Source organism: Pelodiscus sinensis, chromosome 1, assembly GCF_052426305.1.
Source record: "Pelodiscus sinensis isolate ZL-2025 chromosome 1, ASM5242630v1, whole genome shotgun sequence".
Classification (NCBI taxonomy): Eukaryota; Metazoa; Chordata; order Testudines; family Trionychidae; genus Pelodiscus; species Pelodiscus sinensis.
The window spans coordinates 89,352,898-89,376,607 of NC_143052.1; the positions used below are offsets into that span (position 1 = coordinate 89,352,898).

At 44.6% G+C, this 23,710-nt stretch overlaps 1 protein-coding gene across 1 annotated transcript in view; it reads right to left on the reverse strand.

Moving 5' to 3' along the window:
* Window positions 1-2,850: 2,850 nt before the first annotated feature.
* Window positions 2,851-23,710, reverse strand: part of GUCY2C (guanylate cyclase 2C) — a 111,643-nt gene continuing 90,783 nt past the window's right edge. The window contains exons 21-28 of the mRNA XM_075935275.2: window positions 22,175-22,266; window positions 20,530-20,688; window positions 13,722-13,914; window positions 13,179-13,353; window positions 11,002-11,100; window positions 7,908-8,002; window positions 7,360-7,436; window positions 2,851-5,047 (exon numbers count right to left, since the gene is read on the reverse strand). Of these exons, the coding sequence (XP_075791390.2) occupies window positions 4,873-5,047; window positions 7,360-7,436; window positions 7,908-8,002; window positions 11,002-11,100; window positions 13,179-13,353; window positions 13,722-13,914; window positions 20,530-20,688; window positions 22,175-22,266 (1,065 nt within the window). The 3' untranslated portion in view covers window positions 2,851-4,872. The remainder of the gene's footprint in view (window positions 5,048-7,359; window positions 7,437-7,907; window positions 8,003-11,001; window positions 11,101-13,178; window positions 13,354-13,721; window positions 13,915-20,529; window positions 20,689-22,174; window positions 22,267-23,710) is intronic.

Below are 23,710 nucleotides of genomic sequence, written 5' to 3' on the forward strand. Positions count from 1 at the left end.
TGGGTGAAGGCAGGGCTGAGGGAGGCAAGTCTCCAGCCCCACCCCAACTTCGCCCCTTCTGCTGAGGCCCTGTCCCCATGGGAGCCAAGCCACCTCCCTGGCCCCCATCATCACGAGGAGGGTGGGTGGGTGCGCGCGCATGCCCAAGAGCACAGGGTGGACAGGCAGCGTGTGGCCCCATCCTACCTGGCCGTGGAGCAGGGGGAGGGTGGACACCGGGGCAGCAACACTCCGCCCCCAGAATACCTACAGTAGGTGCTCTGGGGGTGGAGTGTGGGCAAGGCCAGGCTGGAGGTTTGGGAAGGCAGTGTCTTCCCGTTTAGGATAAGTACACCATGTCTGCAGGGCAGCAAAGATCAAAACACTGAACAGAACTATTAGGGCATGCATTGTGGAATCCTGGCAGACAGTTCTGGCAACAAAACAAACAGCAATAAAGGAAGGGGAAAAGAAAAAGTGTCTTCTGCGGAGGTGGACATTTTTTCTTGCCAAAACTGGGCATTTTCCCCAACAAAAGCTACATTGCAATGTGTACACTCCCTCTGTTTTGATTCCAAAAGGCAGGTTTTTTGTGACAAAACTTGGTAGTGTAAACAAGGCTTAAGGCTTTGTCTACAGTACTACACAGCTTTTAACACAGCCATCTCAACAAGGTTGTGTCACTAAAAGTGCCAGACTGCATGCAGGAGTAAAACCCCCACACAGGACGGTGAAGAGGGGATAACAGGTACCCTGATGGGATGAAACATCTACTGTGTTTGTAAAGATCGGGACTGGGATGTGTGTGCAGAGAGACTTTCTTATTTCCCCTCTCAGAGGATGCTGCATGTCATCATGGGGCTGTGTTCTTAAAAGGCCAAGTGTATCAATTCCTAGACTGCCAATGCTTGGACACTGCATCTCCTCTCTATGGGTATGTCTACACTACCCTCCTAATTCGAATTAGGAGGGTAATGTAGGCATACCGCACTTGCAAATGAAGCCCGGGATTTGAATTTCCCGGGCTTCATTTGCATAAGCGGGGAGCCGCCATTTTTAAAACACCGCTGGTTCGAACCCCGTGCAGCGCGGCTACACGGGGCACGAACTAGGTAGTTCGAACTAGGTTTCCTAGTTCGAACTACCGTTACTCCTCGTGAAATGAGGAGTAACGGTAGTTCGAACTAGGAAGCCTAGTTCGAACTACCTAGTTCGTGCCCCGTGTAGCCGCGCTGCACGGGGTTCGAACCAGCGGTGTTTTAAAAATGGCGGCTCCCCGCTTATGCAAATGAAGCCCGGGAAATTCAAATCCCGGGCTTCATTTGCAAGTGCGGTATGCCTACATTACCCTCCTAGTTCGAACTAGGAGGGTAGTATAGACATACCATATCTTATATAATATACTGAGGTGCTAAACTCCCTCCCAGAGCCTGGCCCCCTGCATCCCAACTCCTTGCCCAGCCCAGAGCTTGCACCCAGCCCCAAAACTCCTTTCCAGTATCTGCACTCCTCTCACACCCAAACCCCCTCCCAGAGTTAGTCAGTTGTAAGAGAGTGGGACTTTGACCTATTCTGGGCACCAACAAAAATTGTGCAAACCTGCCATCCATGTACACTAGCACTTGCCATAGCAAAACTTTTGTTATTTGGGTTTTTTTTAAAGCACCTGTGAACACTAAAAGTTTTGTCACTCAATTGGCAGCGTAGACAAAACTAGGGATGTTAAGAGGAGGGTATTTAACCAATCGAGCAGTTGATAAAAATTCTATCGACTACTCGATTAGTCAATAGGCACCCTAGCTCGGTCTCAGCTTGTGCTGGGTGTGGGACCAAACCCTGCTGTGGCTCTGCAATTTAAAAGGCAGTAGGAGCCAGGCAACCTGTCCCCCACGCTCCAGCTCCTACTGTGTTTTAAGTTGCAGAGCTGAAGCAGGGTTTGGTCCTGAACCAGCGTGAACTGAGACAGAGCCAGGCCCCTCTGGCACCTACTAAATTTTAAATGCAGACCCTACAGCGGCTATGCATTTAAAGTGTAGTAGGAACTGGGTGGGCAGGCAGCCTGGACCAGTCCCGGCTCACACTGGGTGCAGGATCAAACCCCACTGCAGCTCTGCAATTTAAAATGTAGTAGAGGACGGAGGAGACAGGGGCAGGTGGAGGCTTTTAAATTGCAGAGCTGCACCAGGCGTGAGCCAGGACTGAGCCAGGCTACCTGGCCAGCTGGCAGCAGCACCTCTGCATGGAGGTCCTAGCAGAAGTTGGGACCTCCCACACACAGTGGCTACTGCCGCAAAGAAGCCCCTGCTCACAGCTGGGCCCTGTGTGCAGGGGGACCCCCCACAGACAGGGGCTTCTTCGTGGCAGCAGCTGCTGCCTCCCCTGCTGCTTCTGATAGTGGCAGCAAGGGAGGAAAGCAGGACCTGGTGCTGCGGGGAGCTAGATTAAAAGCCAGTTCCCCACAGCACCATCTCCATGGTGCCACACATCTCCGCCATCACTAGAGCCCCTATCGGGGGAGGGGGATGTAACTGACTGGGCCAGGTCTGGGCACAGCTGAGGGCATCCACTCAGGGCGAATTGCTCAAATTCGGGGCTCCTTACAGCCCCCAGACTGGAGACCTTTCCTAATAGGCCACAATCAGTCCCACAGAGCGCTTCAGCTGCCTGCCTGAAGCCTCACAAGCAAGACCCCTCCAACGCCCCAGCAATATCCGTGCCCCAGATGGCCCCGGGCCTCATACACAGGTGAGAGGTTTTAGAGCCCAATCTCACCTTCCCTGAACAAGTCCTGTCCGGTTCCAAGAAACTAGCCACAGATCCCAGGTCAATTTACCCTCTGGACTTTACCCACAAACCATGCTGAGCCAATCCTTTAGAATCTAAACTCTAAAGGTTTATTACTACGAGAAAGAAAAACATGAGAGTAAGGTTGTTAAGGTATCATATGTTACATGCATCAAATCTCCCAGTTCTCGATGCAGGCTCGCAGCAGAGATGTTATAACTGCTGGCTTAAAAGTCTTTGGTGAACATCCAGCATCAGGATGGTTTCCACAGCTCCTTTCGGCTCTTTGATCTCTGCATTGCTGCCTCTGAGATGAAGGGCTGAGCTGAGTACCAAGATAGAGTCGGTCACATGGCATATTTATAGCTCCTTCTTAATCTCTTCTTGGCTGCAGCAGGTCACTTGGCCAGCGGTCTATCCGTGTTCCCTGTTGGTAGCCCTTAGATGTCAGTCCCCATTCTTGAGGTGTATCCTTGGCCTATTGAGGGCTATTGTTCCACAGAGCCTCGCTAATTAGCATGTCCATAGGCCGAGCTCTGCCCATTGCTCAACCACATATAAACATTCAGTACTCATACAAAGTACATGCTTATAACTTCACACACAGACACTATACAATTACATGAATAGCATATATAGAATCAGCAGACAGTAAGCTTCTACTCAACACCTCACATGGCCCCCTTTATACCACTTTTGGGGCCAACTCCCCTCCCATGGGTGCAGCAGTGATCTGGCTGCTTCCCTCAAATTCAGTAATGTGATGGGGGGAGGGAGAACGGGCAGCAGCACAGAGATGGTGCTGGAGGGAACCGGCTTTTAAGCTGGCTTCCCCCAGCACTGGCTCCTGTTCCCTCCCACTACCTCAGATACAGAGGCAGCAAGAGGAGGGGAATGCGAGTAGTCGACTCGACTACCTGATACAACTTATTGGGTAGTTGACTAGTCAGCTACCCCCTTACATCCCTAGACAAATCCTCAGTCAAAAAAGCTTTTGGAAAACATACAAAAGAGAGTGCTAGAATTAATGACAGTTGAACAGTAAGTTTCACTGTTTAAATATTGACCAGTACTTTACCACTGGTCATTCATACAGGTCATTTACAAGTCCATGAAGAAGAGTTTGAAAGACACTTATGCAAAGAAAGTGCAAAATGTTGCTTGCGAGTGATTATTTCTTCAGTGAAATCCCAGTTGTCTCCTCTGTTACACAACTGTGGTTTGGCTCTTTGCTAAAGTATATAATTAATATCAAGTGTTCATTTTAGCATCTGATTGAGCCAACTCAGATAAAATCCAAACAAAATCCAAAACAAAAAAGATGAAATGAAACTCTTTAAGTTATGCTATCTTCCGTTACATTGTATTTTTAAATATTGCAGTGGTCTATGTGCTTCTGGTTTTGGGGCCAGAAGCAGAAGTAAAGAAATACTATGGCAGAGCCAATTTTTGCAAGATTAATTCTGCAGACCCAAGAGATTCAAATACGCTTCAGAAACCATCCATACATTTGAGTAATCTCCTTAGAGAAACAGTGGCAAACACCATTTCTTGAGCTAGATAAATCTGACTAAACAAAACACTTGAAAATATATAGCGAGGAAATTACAAAAGAAACAAAATTGCTGGTCCATATCTACATATAATTTTAAATATATTAAACTGCATTATTTCCAAATAAAAAATTACAAGAGAAACGCTAAGTTTAAAATCATGATACATTAAGAATCCACAGAGAAAACTTTGGGAAATGGGTCATTGAACAGCTGATCACATTTAAAACTATAAGACAATATATTTCAGTCTCAAATACATATTTTCTTTTCCCCCAAAGCAAGATAGATGTGCATGTGCATGGGTGCATGTGCATGACCACTAGGTGACTGGGAAGATGCAGCAAGCATGGAGGCAACTACATTTTGGCAATACAGCAAAGGGTCTATCCCATCCACTGATAAAAAGGCAGATGATAGAGACATTTCCCAAAAAGAAAACGATCTTGTTTTCCCCTCTAGCTTTCCCTGAGAATGTCAGTCTCCAGTCTCTGTAGTATCTTCCATGGCCTGTATGAGGATTAGCTGTTTTTTATGTTACACTAGACATCCAGTTTTACAAATAGGTGCTGGAGTTTTCTGTAGTGGCCAACTGCAGGTATTCTAAGGTGCCTTTTCGGTAGCTGGCCACCCGGGAAGGCTCACGCACCAAGACCTCTTCAATTTGTCTTTTCTCCAGAGACTTTGTTATCATCCCTGCTAAGTCATCCTGCAACCGCTGCTGATTCTCCCTGGAAATAGCAGGAGAGGAAAGATATCAGTGACTCATGTAATACAGGTACTATGATCCTCAGTTCCCAAAGTGTTTTTAGACAATTTTATCGTACCATTCTTGCAGACAGATTGTTAGCAGAATCAATTCCAAGTGAACATATAAATCCAACTCAGGATCTACTTGTGACTGTCCCTGACAATATGAGATACTCTCTCTGCCAAGGAAGTTTGTTTTGCATCACAATCTCCCACCTGTGGAGTCTGTGAATGCTCTTAAAATGAAGAGGAGAAAAGCCTCTGAACTAGATTCACAAACTTAGCTAAAATGGACTATGGCTCTCTCTCTATGACTAGACCTAGTTTCAAGTACCTGTAATATTCAGCAGCAGGGATCTCTCAAAATAATGTCCGTATTCTTAGAATTGTCTCCCTGCCAGAAATTCATGGGACATGTATAATTTTCACAGGTATTTTCCATTTTGAATAATTAAAAAATTCCCATATATATATCAGACTGGCAGTGGTGCATATCATGGAGTGAACACATAAATACCACCACCAATAGCAACTAGTCAGGTCTGAGAGATACCTTTGAACACACCGACAAACTGAGTTCCAAACCCCTAAAGCTAATACTTTCTATTTCTCTTTTTAAAATTTATTTATGATAAAAAAGTGCCTAATTAGAAAAAAAAATGTACTGAAGAAAACAGACTACGAGTATTACTTGTTCATCCCACAGATAAATATTTGCATAACAAATCTCTCAAGAGTTTTTGGTATTATATACTATCCAGAAAACTGGATACTCTCTGATCTGGAAAGACCCTGGCAAAAACCACCCCTCCTTCTTCAGGTAGACAGGAATGAATGGGCAAAATGTTAAACTTGTGCAATGGGACATGACCTAATTCTCACAAAAATTTGCAATTAAAATAATAATTAATAAAATTTTACACCCCCAAAATATCCCAATATTTTTTACAAACTACCATGTGCAGTATGGGATCTGTACTGCAACAGTCACTCCTGATGAGGATTGTGGCAGCTATTTCATTTTTTTAAATTAAAGCTAATGTTTGAAATAAAAAGTAGCATTACAAAGGTTTAGAAGAATGGCTCTGTACATTTGGGGTCATACCTTGGATTATAAAAAATTAGAAGTCTTACTTAAAAAGTGACAAGGTACATACTGTAAATAACCTGCATTGACCCAGACTTAGGTGTGCAAGCTTTTAGGTAAGTAGTAGGGAATAAGTGTTTGAGTACATCACCCATGGGAAGTTTTACAGAGTTAGCTGTGACAAGTGGATATGCACATAGGTGGGAATTGTCCCTCAGTCCATTGGTATCTGGGTTAGGATAGGCAGTGAAGAAAAACTCCATATCCCACTGAAATTGTTTGGAAAAATGTTATCAGCCAGACTTGATTTTTATCATGTCAGAGTAACTGATGCCCTTTGTATTGTGCAAAGTACATTTGAAATTACCACAAGTTGTCCAGAACTTAGTTTGCAAACTCTGAAAAGCAGCACTTCAGTGTCATCACAACTCTTTTCTTCCGAAACTGACTCAGTGTTACTTCAAAGGAAGACTGTTACCTAACTGGGTCTGATTAAACCAGGACATCGATCAAGTATTTTTGCCTGTAATGCCTCTCTTATACCCCCAAAACAAGTTTTCTTTAGAAGTTTTAAAAAACTATCTAGACCTTATGCCTGTGAAAGTAACTTTCAAAATTAGAACCAAATATAAAAAAAGAGGTCCTGAGTCTGCAAACAACATAAAAGGGTAATTAAGAGATATGCACAGTTCTCATTCATCTCAGTTTGGAATTGGGTCTGAAGATTAGTAATGACAATTTAATATTATTAACTATTTCACTACTGATCAAAGCATACAAGAATAAAGAAGGGAAATAACATGAAATCTGCACAATCGATTGTGACCAGCATCTCCTTTTAGTGTTAAAAGTAAGTGGAGCTTGGACTGGCGATAAACTTGGGTGAATACCACCACTGTTTTCCCCCAATTTGAACCCTGCACTTACTAAATCAACATCCCATTCTGGTGAATTTTCCTTGAATGTCTCCCACCTAAAACCCTGATCCCCCAAAGTATTTAAGCATATAAGAAATTCCAGAACTAATGATAGTGTGTCCATATGCACATATATTGCTGTGTCCTTTTCATGAGTCCAAGGAATACCAAAAAGTATTGTAAATAAAAAATTTCAGGGGGAAAAGTGAAAATCTGAATGAATGGTGAAGGCTCAAGTGCAAAGGCTGAGAGCTTTTTTCTCCCTTGTTATATATAAAGAACATCTTACACAGAAGGAGGTGTTGGGAGATTATACTGCCGGTCCTTCACTCCTGTCAGCCAGTATGTAATTTCTGTTCCTTTGCCCTAATATGATAGACAGGAGAGAAGCACAGTTTAAGGATTAGTTAGGCAAACTATATGATTTATATACTTTATGTGATAGTGTATTATATGATTGATGTATTGTTCTTGCTTACTGTATGTAACAGATACCAGAGCATAGGACAGACACCTATCAAATCTTATAAATTGAAACAAATAATGTATCACAACAAAGGTGAGCAACTTAATAGCACTCTACCACTAAGCCCATTCACCACTACCCACTCTTCAAATTTTTATTACCAGTGATAGGTTTCATCTACAATACTTTACACATATCTATATTTCCTTTACTTATGTTTCAGATGCTTTTTCAACTACTACATTAAATCTAGAGGGATGTCTCCGTCACCCTGTGACTGAACAACCAACAAATATGTCTCTCTTGCTCCTAGATGTTTGTCTAAAATAGGCAAACATCTCAAGTGTGTTTGTAGACATAATGAACGTTACCTTCAGGTAAGTCTCTCCTCTCTGTTTATACTGGAAATGGCAGTCTGTCCTCTTCAAGATGGCAATAGTAGACCCACTTACATGAATCCGTAAAGCTAAAAGTAACCAGAAATGCTCAGTTCAGAAACTTAATGTATGAATGTTTTCATTTTCTGTGCAAATCTGTGCTTAGAGAGGTTTATCTAGTTGTCTTTGATGTCTTAGGACCAACTCTGTGATTCAAATGACATGGAAGCTACTCATATATTGTTAAACCCAGAAAGAACTACTCCATCACAAAGCATTATATAAGAAAGACTAAAACAACTACACCTGTACCAACCAATATCTCAGGATAGAAGTGATAGCAGTATTTGGAAGGAGTAAATATCAAGAAGAGGAAGGAATGGGAAGAAATTGAGCAAAGGGAAGAAATTTTAGGCTGGCTCTCAAGAAACATTCCTAATGGCAAAACTATCAGACTATGGGATATTTATAAATCTCAGAGGGGTAGGTATATTAGTCTGTTTCTGTAAAAACAACGAGGAGTCCTGTGGCACCTTAAACACTAACAAATGTATTTGGGCATAAGCTTTTGTGTATAAAAAACACCATCAGATGTACGGATTTCCACATCATGCATCTGACCAAGTGTTTTTTACCCACAAAAGTTTATGCTTAAATATATCTGTTAGTGTTTAAGGTGCCACAGGACTCCTTCTTATTTATTTATATTTAATATAATAAAAATGACTATCAGTGTTCCCTGTAAGCTGTGTGCTTGTGTGGTTGCTCAGGGTAGATTCAAATGCCTCTCAGCTGATTAACAGAGCACTCACAGCTAGGTTTTTGCTTCTACTGGTGGTGAACATTCGCACATGCCTCTGTGCATATAAAAATGTAGTCCTCATGTGGACAGAAAAAAGTCCACACATGGATGAAAAAGATTAGAAGGAACACTGATGCCTGTCTAAGTCACTAAGCACTCTGATAGCGTATGTCTACACTACAAAGTTAATTCAAACTAACAGAAGTTAGTTCGAATTAACTTTGATAGGCGCTACACATACAAACCGCTAGTTCGAATTAAGTTCGAACCAGCGGAGCGCTTAATTCGAACTAGGTAAACCTCATTCTACGAGGACTAACGCCTAGCTCGAATTAACTAGTTCGAATTAAGGGCTGTGTAGCCACTTAATTCGAACTAGTGGGAGGCTAGCCCTCCCCAGGTTTCCCTGGTGGCCACTCTGGGCACCACCAGGGAAACTCTTCTGCCCCCCTCCCGGCCCCGGAGCCCTTAAAGGGGCACGGGCTGGCCACGGTGCCCATGCCAGGTGCAAGCCTGTCAGCACCCAGCCAGCAGACCCTGCACCTGGCACGGCTCGAGCCAACCACCCGCTGCCACCCAGCCCTCCGCCTCTTCCCGGGACCAGGTTGGTGGCTCCCGGGAGCCTGCCCAGGTCCGCAAGAAGCGGGCGCCCACCTGGTCTAGTGCAGACATCGTGGACCTCATCCATGACCTCCGCACTAGGCACAGGAAAGTGGCCGTCTAGGGCAGGATAGCTTCCAGCCTGGCCACCCAGGAGCAGGTTGGCATGAAAATCAAGGTGGTCCACTGAGACCCCCGACCCTGAGCTTACAATGGCCGTACTGGATCAGACTAAAGGTCCACCTAGCCCAGTAGCCTGTCTGCTGACAGCGGCCAACACTAGGTACCCGGGAGGGGATGGACCGAAGACAATGACCAAGCCATTTGTCTCGTGCCATCCATCTCCAGCCTTCTACAAACAGAGGCCAGGGACACCATTCCTACCCCCTGGCTAATAGCACTCCATGGACCCAACCTCCATGACTTTATCTAACTTCTCTTTAAACTCTATTCTAGTTCTAGCCTTCACAGCCTCCTGCAGCAAGGAATTCCACAGGTTGACTCTTTGCTTTGTGAAGAAGAACTTTCTGTTGTTAGTTTGAAGCCTGCTACCCATTCATTTCATTTGGTGTCCTTTAGTCCTTCTATTATGGGAACTAATGAAGAACTTTTCTTTATGCACCCGCTCCACACCACTCATGCTTTTATAGACCTCTATCATATCCCCCCTCGGTCTCCTCTTTTCTAAGCTGAAAAGTCCCAGTCTCTTTAGCCTCTCTTCATATGGGACCTGTTCCAACCCCTGACCATTTTAGTTGCCCTCCCCTCTCCCACCCTTTCTCTTCCCCCTCCCACCTTCTTTTCCCAGTCTCCCCAAGTTTTGTTCTATAAAGAGAGTTTCTATTTTTGAACACATGTGTCCTTTATTTTGTACATCAGGAAGGGGGGGCTAGGGAGGGGTAAGTGGAAGGAGGTGAGGGAGGAATGGGGTACAAGTCCCCGATGGGGAGGACTGGGCTGGCTCTGCGGGCTCCTCGGGGTGGAAACTCTCCTGAAGCCCCTTGATTGACCCCCCCCCCGGATGGCAGCCTGCGGCAAGTTCAGCCGGGCTGATGGCCGAGTGCTGGGATGTGCCGAGTGTGAGCAGGACTGAGAACCCCTGAGAACTGTCTGTCCGGGGTGGGGGTCAGGTTCCTTTAAGCACAGCCCTCGGCTAGCCTGAGGCAGCAGCTCCACGCTCTAAGTCCTAATCTGATGCCCTGCCGGCACTGCTTCCGGCCATCCTTAACCTCTGTTCAGGGTCCACTCAGTGTGGACATGCTAGTTCGAATTAGCAAAATGCTAATTCGAACTAGTTTTTAAGTCTAGATGCGCTAATTCGAATTAGCTTAGTTCGAATTAACTAAGTTAGTTCGAATTAGTGCTGTAGTGTAGACATACCCATATAAATCAATTATATAATACATGCAATTACTTTAATCTCAGTGGTATTAAAATCAATTCTACAGGAACCCAGCCAGCCAGACAGTTAGCACCTTCATCAACTAGCAAGCAAGAACTAGGGATAGGCTTGTGTTATTCAGGACGGAGTGGAGGAATTGACAATATGATTTAATAGGTCTTTTCTATCTTTAAACTTCGATACTTTGATGATGAAGTATTTCTTGGCTAGAGAAGGGACACTGTATTTGAGTGTACATCTAGCCTACTGCCAGACTACATAGACAGGTGGGCTTCAATTCTTACGTAAACCCGTGGATTCCATCCTGGAAGCTGTATTAACCGTGTCACCAAACAGACAGTAACGCGGCATCTTAATTCCAACCACACCAGCAGCACATGGCCCTGAAAGCAGGAAACAGGGTAGAGGAAAAGACATTCTTGTTATTCCTTGGAGATTCAGAGAAGTCTTTGAGATATCAGACATGCCTGAAAGAAACCGAAGCTTAGGAATTAGTATGGTGCCCTCATTGCTATGGGGGTTATGCAGAGTGGATGGTCTCATCTGGAAGACAGCACTTCAAGCAGCAGAGCAGGGGCACTGGATTCAGCACAGATTGAAAGCACAATCTATATCACTTTCCACACCATCTGGAGATCTAACATCCAAGTGTGGACCAGACCAGTCTCTGTTCACCTTGTAAAATATAAAATGTATTAAATATATTAAGAGACTATTCATAATATTTGAACATATTTCTATATACATACAAATGCATAAGTATTGACATAGTGTATGTATTATGGGATAATGTTGACTAAGGTATGCAGCTCCAGCTACATGGATAGAGTATCTGGAGTCGACATACCTTAAATCAAGTTGCTGTGGGGTCTCCCCTGCAGGGATGCTGATGTGAGAAACTCTGCCGCCAACTTCCCTTATTTGTCTCATTCAAGTGAACTAACAGAGTTGATGAGAGTATGATCAGCAGTCGATTTAGTAGGTCTTTACTAGACCTGATAAATTGAGTTCTTGGGGATTGATCACTGTGGTGCCAATCTCCCAGTAAGTGTAAACCTGCTCCGAGTGTCAGCTCAGGAACCAGGGGATAGAGAGAATTAACTTCATTATGGAGAAGTTTCTGCTGACGTCATGAGGGTCTTCCTAAGGAAATTAGTTGTTATATCCCTTCTCCACTGATGGACATAAACAACAGAGTAGTGAAAAAAGCAAATACAGAAAGATAAAGTTTCCCTGAGAATTTAGGATCTTTGGATTATCTACAAAGCCCCTTTAATAAATTAAACCAAAAACTGGTTTTCACATGAGCCAGATGAGAACATTTGCCTCAAAAGCATCTAATATAATCCTGCTTCTCAATGTATGTGCAGGGTGAGGGGGTGGTCTCTAAGAACATGTCTACAGTAGGAAATTATTTTAAATTAACTTATTTTGAAATAATAACTCCCAAAATAACTATTTCAAAATAGCATATCCGCATGACAAGGAAGCCTTGAAATTAGTCCAAAGCAGGCTCCCTTAAAGTCCTCTAACTCATCTTAGAGCCCCAGGAAGCACTGGGGAGTAATAACTTTGAATGACTCTGGGGAGTTGTTATTTCAAAATAGCAGCAGTTGGGCATCCACACTACCGCTATTTGGGTATGTCTACACTACCCCGCTAGTTCGAACTAGCGGGGTAATGTATGCATACCGAACTTGCAAATGAAGCCCGGGATTTGAATTTCCCGGACTTCATTAGCATAAAGCCGGCGCCGCCATTTTTAAAAGCCGCTAGTGCGAACCCCGTGCCGCTGCGTGTAGCCGTGCGGCACGGGGTTCGCACTAGCCGGCTTTTAAAAATGGCGGCGCCGGCTTTATGCTAATGAAGCCCGGGAAATTCAAATCCCGGGCTTCATTAGCAAGTTCGGTATGCATACATTACCCCGCTAGTTCGAACTAGCAGGGTAGTGTAGACATACCCTTTCAAAATAACTATTTTGAAATAAGCATTATTCCTCATGGAAACTATTCCTCAGGCATTATTATTTCAAAATAATAGGCTTGGTAGTGTGGATACTCCGCTTGTTATTTCAGAATAAGGGGAGTTATTTCAAAATAATGTAGACCAGAACTAAGGGCTCAGAAGGGTATAATGTCACCAACTCAATCTCATAAGTAACTATAGAGGCTGGTTTGCTCAGCTACCAACCTCACACAGATTGGATTGTTAAATGATATTGGAGCAAGCCAGTGGTCTATTAAATTACACTGCCCTTCCTCCATCAATGGTTTTTTATATGTGATCCTTTCGAGGAAGGCTAGTCACAGGGCTTTGGGCCAGTTGTGTGTCATGCTAAATCACCATCCTCACAGAGAATCAATTTATGAACAGTGAAGCATGAGCACTTCTAACTAGAGGTTACTTTTTTATCTAGATAGAATAGCTACATCATTCATGTTCATATGCCATGACCCCATACCAGAGTGAATCCCTATGCGAATCCAAACAGGCAGGCCTGGAAGATGCCGTAATTCAAAGGATCCCATGAAACTAAGGATATCCAATGCCATCATAGAGATGTCCACTGCATGGCGGTTGCCATTTCTCTTTGGCAAGCCACTCACCACCATATACGCATCACCAATGGTCTCCACCTGTAAAAACATGGTTAGCTGTTACCATTCCCAGTTATTGGAAGATACCTATAAATTGGAGATGGAAAAGGCCCCTTATGTCATCTCTTGGCAGTACAGGATTACCAAATTAGATGACATCTTTCTGTTAGTGAAATGCTCAGTACACAGCATTCTAGGTAATGAATCTGTGACCACTTAGCATCAGAAACCATTTACAGATTGCTACACACATTAGGGAGAAATAATCTCGGCCTGTACTTCTCTCCTTTTTCTTTACTTAGCATCACGTTTTTGAGCCTTTGTACCAAACTCTATTCCCTATTACCCAGTCTGTGATGTTCTATGTAACCTGATGATTATTTCAATGTAAGTGAGGCTCTATTCACCTTGTAAACATCGTGATGGTCAAGAATATGGTCAAAGTTCTTATAGATGTCATTGAGCATGTCCACCACTTCCATAGGAGTGCTGTATTGGCACAGTGTGGTGAAGCCGACAATGTCACTGAAGTAGATGGTGACTGCTTCAAACAGCTCTGGCTCTACCCGCCCAGTCTCCTTCAAAGATTTTACCACTGGCCTGTGAGGAAAGGTGGAAGGGAAATGCAAATAAGTATACCTTGTGCTTTAGAGGACAACCCAACCTTCTAGAGCTGACAGGGGAGGAAGAGTTCCAGAAATAGAGGTTTGGTAAATAAACAAACCAACATTTTGGTGCTGAATTCAACCAGTACTTGGAAAGTTGGACATGCTAGGATTTCTGGTTACAAGAGCCTTATAGCTGAGGAGCTCTTATTTAGATTGTAAACTACTTGGGGAAGAGACTTTTCTTATATTTTTGCAAAACACTATGCATCTCTGTGCTACCTTATTCATAACTGAGATTCTGAGAAAATCCAGAGACCAGACTGTATCAGGCAGGCAGCCTCATCCCAAGACCTGCTATCAAGGCTCTAGATTGGAACTGTGAACACTAAAGCCAAGAGCCCCATGACCTGTCTATATGGAACCACTCCTTAAACTACAAGGGATGTGAATTGCAGCACACATTTGTGTGCTGCGCTATAACTCACTTGTATGTATGCAATCTAAAAGGTACCTAGTTTGTACTAACTTAGGGTACGTCTACACTACAGCGCTAGTTCGAACTAACTTAGTTCGAATTAGTTAATTCGAACTAAGCTAGTTCGAACTAACGCGTCTAGAACTAAAAACTAGTTCGAACTAGCGTTTTGCTAGTTCGAACTAGTAAGTCCACATTGAGTGGACTCTGAACAGGGCTTAAGGATGGCCGGAAGCAGTGCCGGCAGGGCATAAAAGGAGGACTTAGAGCATGGAGATGCTGTCTCAGGCTAGCCGAGGGCTGCGCTTAAAGGGTCCCGACCCCCACCCCGGACACACAGTTCTAAGGGGTGCCCCGCTTGCAAAGAAGTTCTGGCTTGGAGTGCCCTGAGTGCCCACACTGGGCACATCACACCACTCGGCCATCAGCCCGGCTGCACTTGCCGCAGGCTGCCATCTGGGGAGAGGGAGTAATTGGGGGGCTGCAGGAGAGCTTCCACCCCCAGAAGCCCGCAGAGCCAGCCCAGTCCTCCCCATCGGGGGCTCGTACCCCATTCCTCCCTCACCTCCTTCCACTTACCCTTCCCTAGCCCCTCTTCTTATTGATGTACAAAATAAAGATAACGTTTCTTCCAACATTGACTCTGTCTTTATTGAAAAAAACTGGGGGACACTGGGAAAAGGAGGTGGGAGAGGGGAAGAGAAAGGCTGGGAGAGGGGAGGGCAACTAACATGATCAGGGGTTGGGAACAGGTCCCAGATAAAGAGAGGCTACAGAGACTGGGACTGTTCAGCTTAGAAAAGAGGAGACGGAGGGGGGACAGGATAGAGGTCTCTAAAAGCAGGGGTTGGGTGGAGAGGGTGCATTCAGAAAAGTTCTTCCTGAGTTCCCATAAAGAAGGACTAGAGGACACCAAAGGAAAGGAATGGGTAGCAGGCTTGAAACTAGTAAGAGAAAGTTGTTGTTCTTGACAAAGCAAATAGTTAACCTGTGGAACTCCTTGCTGCAGGAGGCTGTGAAGGCTAGAACTAGAACAGAGTTTAAAGGGAAGTGAGATCAAGTCATGGAGGTTGGGTCCATGGAGTCCTATTAGCCAGAGGGTAGGAGTGGTGTCCCTGCCCAAAGTTTGTGGAAGGCTGGAGAGGGATGGCACGAGACAAATGGCTTGGTCATTATCTTCGGTCCATCCCCTCCAGGGTCCCTAGGGTTGGCCGCTGTTGGCAGACAGGCTACTGGGCTAGATGGACATTTGGTCTGACCCAGTACGGCCATTGTAAGCTCAGGGCTCAGTGTCGGGGGTCTCAGTGGACCCCCTTGATTTTCATGCACACCTGGTCCTGGGTGGCCAGGCTGGCAGCTCTCCTGCCCTAGACAGCCACTTTCCTGTGCCTAGTGCGGAGATCGTGGACGAGGTCCACGATGTCCGCACTAGCCCAGGAAGGTGCCCGCCTCTTGCGGTCCAGGGCAAGCTCCCGGGAGCCGCCAGCCTGGTCCCGGCAAGAGGGGGTGGGCTGGGGGGCATCGGGTGGGTGGCTCTGTGCCGTGCCAGATGCAGGGTCTGCTAGCTGGGTGCTGGCAGGCTTGCACCTGGCACGGGCACCGTAGCCAGCCCGTGCCACTTTAAGGGGTCCGGGGCCGGGAGGGGGGCATAGAGTTTCCCTGGTGTTGGCCAGAGTGGCCACCAGGGAAACCTGGGGAGGGCTAGCCTCCCACTAGTTCGAACTAAAGGGCTACACAGCCCTTAGTTCGAACTAGCTAGTTCGAACTAGGCGTTAGTCCTCGTAAAATGAGGTTTACCTAGTTCGAACTAAGCGCTCCGCTAGTTCGATTCAAATTCGAACTAGCGGAGCGCTAGTGTAGCACCTATTAAAGTTAGTTCGAACTAACGTCCGTTAGTTCGAACTAACTTTGTAGTGTAGACATACCCTTAGTGCTTTTGAAAGAGGACTATGTTAATGTGAAGTAGTTAATTCACACTTACAATGTCCATATGGAGAAGTTACAACACAGTACACTGGAGTGCGCTTCAGTTCACACATTCATAGACCCAACTGCAGGGCTGTGTACACATAGCCATACTTCGTTCTCCTTAGTTCCAATCTGTCTAGTGAGTATTTAACAGCTTTGGAAATTTAATCTATTTTTCAGTGCTCTTTGGCGCACATACTTTCTCTGTACATCTCACTCTTGACAATACTGAGGGCTGTGTCTACATTGGCACCCTTTTCCAGAAAAGGGATGCTAATGAGACAAGTCGGAATTGCAAATGCCGCGGGGGATTTAAATATCCCCCGCGGCATTTGCATGAACATGGCTGCCGCTTTTTTCCGGCTTGGGGCTTTGCCGGAGAAAAGCACCAGTCTAGACGGGATCTTTTGGAAAATAAAGCCTTTTCCGGAAGATCCCTTATTCCTCTTAAAATCAGGAATAAGGGGTCTTCTGGAAAAGGGTTTATTTTCCCAAAGATCCCGTCTAGACTGGCGCTTTTCTCCGGCAAAGCCCCGAGCCGGAAAAAAATGGCAGCCATGTTCATGCAAATGCCGCGGGGGATATTTAAACCCCCCGCGGCATTTGCAATTCTGACTTGTCTCATTAGCATCCCTTTTCCGGAAAAGGGTGCCAATATACACACAGCGGAGGTGTTTGGCTTGGTGTCCTGGCCAAATTCCTCATTGATTCACTATTCTGTCTCCCTACATTCCTGCTCCTGTTTCAGTTCTCAATTACATATCCCAGGGCCTTGGAAATATGTTAAGCTAAAACACACAGGGCAAAATAAAAGTGTCCACCTGGGGAGTTAGTGCAAAATAGATGTTTCAAATGATCTCCAGACTGTTTAGTCCTCTATTGCACCTATAGGTCTCCCTCTGGCATCAGTCCTAAATGCCTTTCAGATGTGACACCTACGTTGCACCTACACAGCAGCATTATTCCAGAATAACAGACGTTATTTTGAAATAACAATGCAAGTGTCTACACAGTAAGGGTATGTCTACACTACAAAGTTAATTCGGTCTCCTCTTTTCTAAACTGAAAAGTCCCAGTCTCTTTAGCCTCTCTTCATATGGGACCTGTTCCAAACCTCTGATCATTTTAGTTGCCCTCCCCTCTCCCACCCTCTTTCTTCCCCTCTCCCACCTCCTTTTCCCCTCTCCCACCTCCTTCCCAGTTTTGTTCAATAAAGAGAGATTCTATTTTTGACCACACGTTTTCTTTATTTTGTACATCAGGAAGGGGGGCGAGGGAAGGGTAAGTGGAAGGAGGTGAGAGAGGAATGGGGTACGAGCCCCCGATGGGGAGGACTGGGCTGGCTCTGTGGGCTTCTGGGGGTGGAAGCTCTCCTGCAGCCCCCCAATTGCCCCCTCTCCCCAGATGGCAGCCTGCAGCAAGTGCAGCCGGTCTAATGGCTGAGTGCTGTGATGTGCCCAGTGTGGGCACTCAGGGCACTCCAAGCCAGGACTGCTTTGCAAGCGGGGTACCCCTGAGAACTGTCTGTCCGGGGTGGGGGTCGGGACCCTTTAAGCGCAGCCCTCAGCTAGCCTGAGGCAGCAGCTCCACACTCAAAGTCCTCATCTGATGCCCTGCCGGCACTGCTTCCGGCCATCCTTAACCGCGGTTCAGGGTCCACTTAATGTGGACATGCTAGTTCGAATTAGCAAAATGCTAATTCGAACTAGTTTTTTAGTCTGGATCCGTTAGTTTGAATTAGCTTAGTTCGAATTAACTAATTCGAACTAAGTTAGTTCAAATTAGCGCTTTAGTGTAGACATACCCTAATTCCTTTATTTTGAAATAATTTCAAAATAACAGACGGCTTATTTAGAAATCTGTAAATCTCATTCCACGAGGAATAACGCCTCTTTTGAAATAGCTATTTTGGAATAGCAGTAATGTGGATGCTCCACTGCTGCTATTTCAAAATAGCTCCTCTTCAGGGCCATTCAGTGTAATTACTCTCCAGTGCCTCCTGGGGCTCTAATTCGAGGTAGCATGTCCACATTAGAGAAGCCTGCCTCAGACTAATTTTGAAGCTTCCCTGTAGTGTAAACGTGCTATTTTGAAATAAGCTATTTTGGAAAAAAAAATCTGAAATAACTTCTTTAGAAATAAGCGTGCTGTATAGATGTACCCCTAGATACATTGAGGAGCACTGGTTTAGCCAGTTCTAAGCAAACAACCCTCTTAAACATGATTAGCATTCAAATAGATCAGTATGTTACTGGTCATGGTGAGACATGCATAACCTAGAAAGTGCTCATCTATTGCAAGACAAATTTAGAATCGGAAATGCCTTGCAACAATTATAATCTATTTATACTCAAACACATTTTACAGATAACAAACTGGGGTATGACTAAACTATGGAGAATATACCAGCATAGTTAAATAGCCATATCTATACCAGCATAACCCACCCTGTAGCATAGATGCAGCTTCCACCAACTGATGGGGATTTTCTGTTGCTGAAGAAATGCCATTTCTTCAAACAATGGTATTCTCTCATCAACACTGCTGTGTCAACACTGAGAATTAAGTCATCAGACTATGTCATTCAGGAGTGTGGATTTATTTCTGGGAAGTTAGCTGATCTGTCAGACCAAGTGAGAAGCAAAATGCAGAGCAGATCAGGCTTCACACAGAATGTGACCCATTTCTTTTGTATCAGGGTCTTCTGTTGACCACAATTTCAGCAGTATAGTTTGGGGAGAGAGACGGTCTCATAGGAAACCAAGTCAGAACTATTTAGTACTTTATAGATAAAACTCAACACCTTCAATTCCACCTGGATAACAACAGGCAAACCTATGCAGATCCTAGAGCACTAGCATGTGCTCTGAGGCAAGGTCCACACTAGACGTGGAAGGTTAAGTTAAGGTACACAAGTCCAGCCAGGTAAAATACGTAGCTGGAGTTGGCTTACCTAAAGATGATCTTGGCACTGTCATCACAGGGGGAGGCCAATGGGAGCAAATTCTCCCATCAGCTTCCCTTACTCCTTGCGACTGAAGCAGTACTGGTGCTGTCTGGAACCGCCTTCAGGGTTCAATTTAGTGGGTCTTAACTAGGCAGCTAAATCGAACACCAGAAGATCGATCTCTGGATTGGTAAGTGAAGACACGGCCTTAGTGTAAATTTCTCTCAATAAGCAGGCAGGTGAATTCTGCACCAACTTCAGTTTCCAAGTGATATCAAGAGTTTGTTAATCTATTCTAGGCTCAAGGTGACAAAAGTATGAACAACAGTGGTGAGGCCTGCCTGCATCTGAGAGAAAAAAAACCTCACCTTTTCTTAATTGTTGTTCTTCCAGATGTGTTGTTCATGTCCATTTTAATCAAGTGTGTGCAAGCACATGTATATGGTAGCAGGAAGATTTTCCACCTAGCAGCTAGACATAGGGTTGGCCTAGGCACCCCAAAGAGTTGCGCCTTCATGTCATCCAATATAGACCTTTGCTGACCCCACCTTCTCGGTTTCTTCTTGCTGGCCACTCTAACAGAGGGGTAGGAAGGAGGGTATTGGAATGGACATGAAGACCACATCTCAAAGAACAACAGTTATGAAAAGGTGAATAGCCATTTTTTCTTCTTCGCATGCTTGTTCATGTGTATTCTAATCAGGTGACTCACATGCCCAAGTTCAGGTGATAGTGAGAGGCATTCACTGATTGGAACACTGCTTTAATGAAGACCATGTCATAACTGGTCCTCTGGATGATCAAATAGTGAAAGGCAAAGGTGTGGATGTTAAACCAGGCCATGACTATTATGGTCTTCAGGCAAAACGGTATTTTTAATAACGGCCCTGCAGAACCATACCAAATCCATCATCTCAAGAGGAGTGTCCTAATGTGTGTTATCAGTTAGCAAAGACTAAATGGTAAAGACATGGGATCTTTAATCAGTTTACAAAGTCAGGACCTCAGTTCTACAGCTCCAAATTCTGCTTTTAATCACTTGTTATATTTGACAGAATAATTTAGATAATTTTATCTTTGGAGCAAGTGTTATTCATGTCTTTGTTCTCACTGTGGTTGGAGCCTCCCACAAGTCTGATGCATTACGCACCAGTAGGCCTCTCAGTTAATATTGAATGCTTCCTACTAAATGGAAACCTCTGTTTGTCAACACTCACCGTGGGAGCAGCATGAAGTTAAGCCTGTCTGCTCTGTCCCTTTCTGCCTTGTATAGCTCTGTCCTCTCCTCTACCAGGTGCTCTAAGTTCCGGGAATACAACTGCAGACGCCGGATCAAAGTATCCATGTAGCTTTCATTGGTCTGACTGTGGTAGTTACTGGGAACAGTAGTTGGGAAAAGGATGAACAAAGCATATTGGCAGGACAAAGGCAAACATGAGCTACAGCATGTGGCTTAATTGTAGCTAGAATAACTGCTCAAAGCTCATAATTTCACCACTTAGCAAAGAGCTTATTCTTAAGGCAAAAAGGCCTGTGGCCAACCCAGGTCACCCGTCTTGCTAATTTTCTGAGCCCCAGATCTCCTGGTCCTGCTAATCTCCACAGTTTCAGATCATATGAAATAACCCAAGACACAAATATTCAATGGGAGAGAGTTCCACAGACAGGAAGAATTCTGAGGAGCAGGTAGAGGGGATAAGAGGCAGCAAATTAGATAGGAGTTTACAGTGGGATATAGTATCAAAAAATCCAGTGCAATTTTGTGCTGCCTTTGCAATGGCATCTTATCACCAAGCAGGGAAGTAACAGGCTGTCGGTTACATTCACTCACTGAGATCTGCTGGCTTCCATTGATGGGACCAAGTTTGAAGACTCCCATCAATAGACAATTGCCAGAAGCATAGATGATATACAAGCCAGTCACAATCTCTCCTTCACTTGGGGTCCAGAGCTAGTGGATGCAGCCTGTGTAGTGGATGAAGCCAAAATGTCTGGAAGATCCAATCATTCACATTCTGACAGTCCTGGCTGGATTTTAAAACTGCCTTTTCCCCAAGCAAAACATCCATGTTATGGTGGTAGTAGAACCAACTGCCCTCCCAAGAGGTAAGCCACCCTGTAATGCTGCTGCCTCTGCAGCTGTAGGTCAGAACTGTGTGCTCCTCTATGCCCTTGCAGGTGAATTAGCTATTTTTCTGCACCTCTTTGGAGTAGCCATATCTGGAACATTATGTTCAGTTATGAACACCACATTATTAGAACAAGAATGACAATCTGGAAGATGTTTAGAGAACAGCAACAAAAATATAAGCATGGGAGTGGTGGAACAGATTTAGGTGTATAGGGATAGGTGTAAAAATTGTTAAATAGTCTCTGAAAACCCATTGTTTGGGACTTTTAAATAACTATATTAGAAAAAAGTATGGCAGGGAACAATCCTATAATGGCTATATAAAAGGACTGGATAATTGAATGGGACTTTTCCATCTCTGTATTTTACGAATAATGACCTAATTTCATCCAAACCCTATAATTATCTTACTCTGAGTAACCTGATCTTTTTAATTATCTCACTTTGTGGTCATCTGAATCCATTAATTCAATAGCCATCTCCATTAATTTCCTGAAACCTGGACATCATGACCCACTACCTGATACTTGAGTAGTCCCTCCTTACACAATGTAATAATTCAGGCTCTAGGTGAAAATCTCTCTGACACACCTGCCCTTCTGTCAAAGCATGAGAAAGCACCCCAGTCAGTAAGCTTGGTTTTTTCCACTGACAGAGTCATGCCAGCATCACAACATCCACCTACAACTATCTGCTTCCAAGTAGCTGGGAGTTTGAAACATAGTGCTTACCTGAATATTTTACCCAGAGTGCTCTCAATTTTCTTAAAGTCAGGCCTTTTTTCTGGGTCTTCTTCCCAGCAACTTTTCACAAGCATATATACCTGAGAATGTACAACCCAGGAGAAATCAGGTGAACATTTGCAAAGAAGTATAATGGTGTTAAACAATAAAATGAGGATCTGTTCACTAGTCAGTACAGAATTCCTCTCCCATCTTTCTTGGCCAGTGACTCATTAAAATGCAACCAACTGTTACTAATCTGTGACCATGGAATTCATTATAGGCACTTTACAGTAACATCCATTTCACATTAGCTACTGGTCATCAGACGATACCAACATTCAGTAATGATGACTAACCTGAATAGATTTTGAATCTGTGGTCCATAAATGAAAGCCAAGTTAAAGGATCCAATCCCTCAACATGGTACCACATTGTAGTTATTGACCTAGAGGTGAAAGTCTTAGTAATTCCATCCCTGATTCCCTGAGCGTGGGTCCTGGCTGGAATTGGTGACTCAGAATAAAATTGTTATGCTATTACCAATCCTCAGAGATATCCATTCTTGTTTAAAGACTGATTTTCAGACTCCTTTAATGATCATCGTGGCTTAATAATATCACATTCTAAAAGACATGCCACTGTAATATAGAAATTAATACTGTACTACTGTTTTAAAGTGTAACTCTTTTCCAAATAGTTACATAGATCCTCATAAATCATTCCACTTAGGAATTCAGGATTTGTCACACTGGATCTTCCTTTCAAAATCCATGAGTGGAATCTGGGTTCTTATCAGGTAGAATCAGATGATCAATAACTTAGTCTAGTTATTCCACCAGTAGAACTGACTTAACAGCTGATGCTTCAGACAAAAGTAAAATATCTTTCTTCCGCTTGATTCATCTGGTCAAGACCAACAGACACTGTGCCATACTAAACATACACGTTCCTTAAAATTAAACGGTGTCTCCTTCAGTGTTCCCTCTAAGCCAGTGGTCTCCAACCTTTTTAAGCATGAGATTACTTTTTGAATTTAAGTGCAATCTAGGATCTACCTCAAACCCAAACACTCTTGCCCCGCCTCCTTCCTGCCCCTTCTCCAAGACCCCGCCCCTGACCACTCCATCCTCCCTCCCCAATCCTCACTCACTTTTGCAGGCTGGGGCAGTGGTTTGGGATGCAGGAGGGATTCAGGACTGGGGATGGGGTTCGGAATGTGGGCTCCAGCTGGGCACCACTTACCACAGGTGGCTTCTGAGCCACTCCTACTCTGGCCCTGCACCACTCCCAAAAGCAGCCAGCAAAATCCCTTCATCCCTGCCCCCCTCTGCTCGGTGGAGATGTAGTACAGGGTGGAGGGACACCCTGACATCAGCACCCCTCTTCCTCTTCTTCCTGTGTCCTGCACAGCAAACAGGAGACTCCAAGGGGTGAGGGGCACCTCCAAGGTAGAGGACAGGAGCAGCACAGCAATGCTTAGAGGGGCAGATGAAGTGCTTGCATTTGATAGCCTCCCGGCCAAACCAGTCAGGATCACTTGTT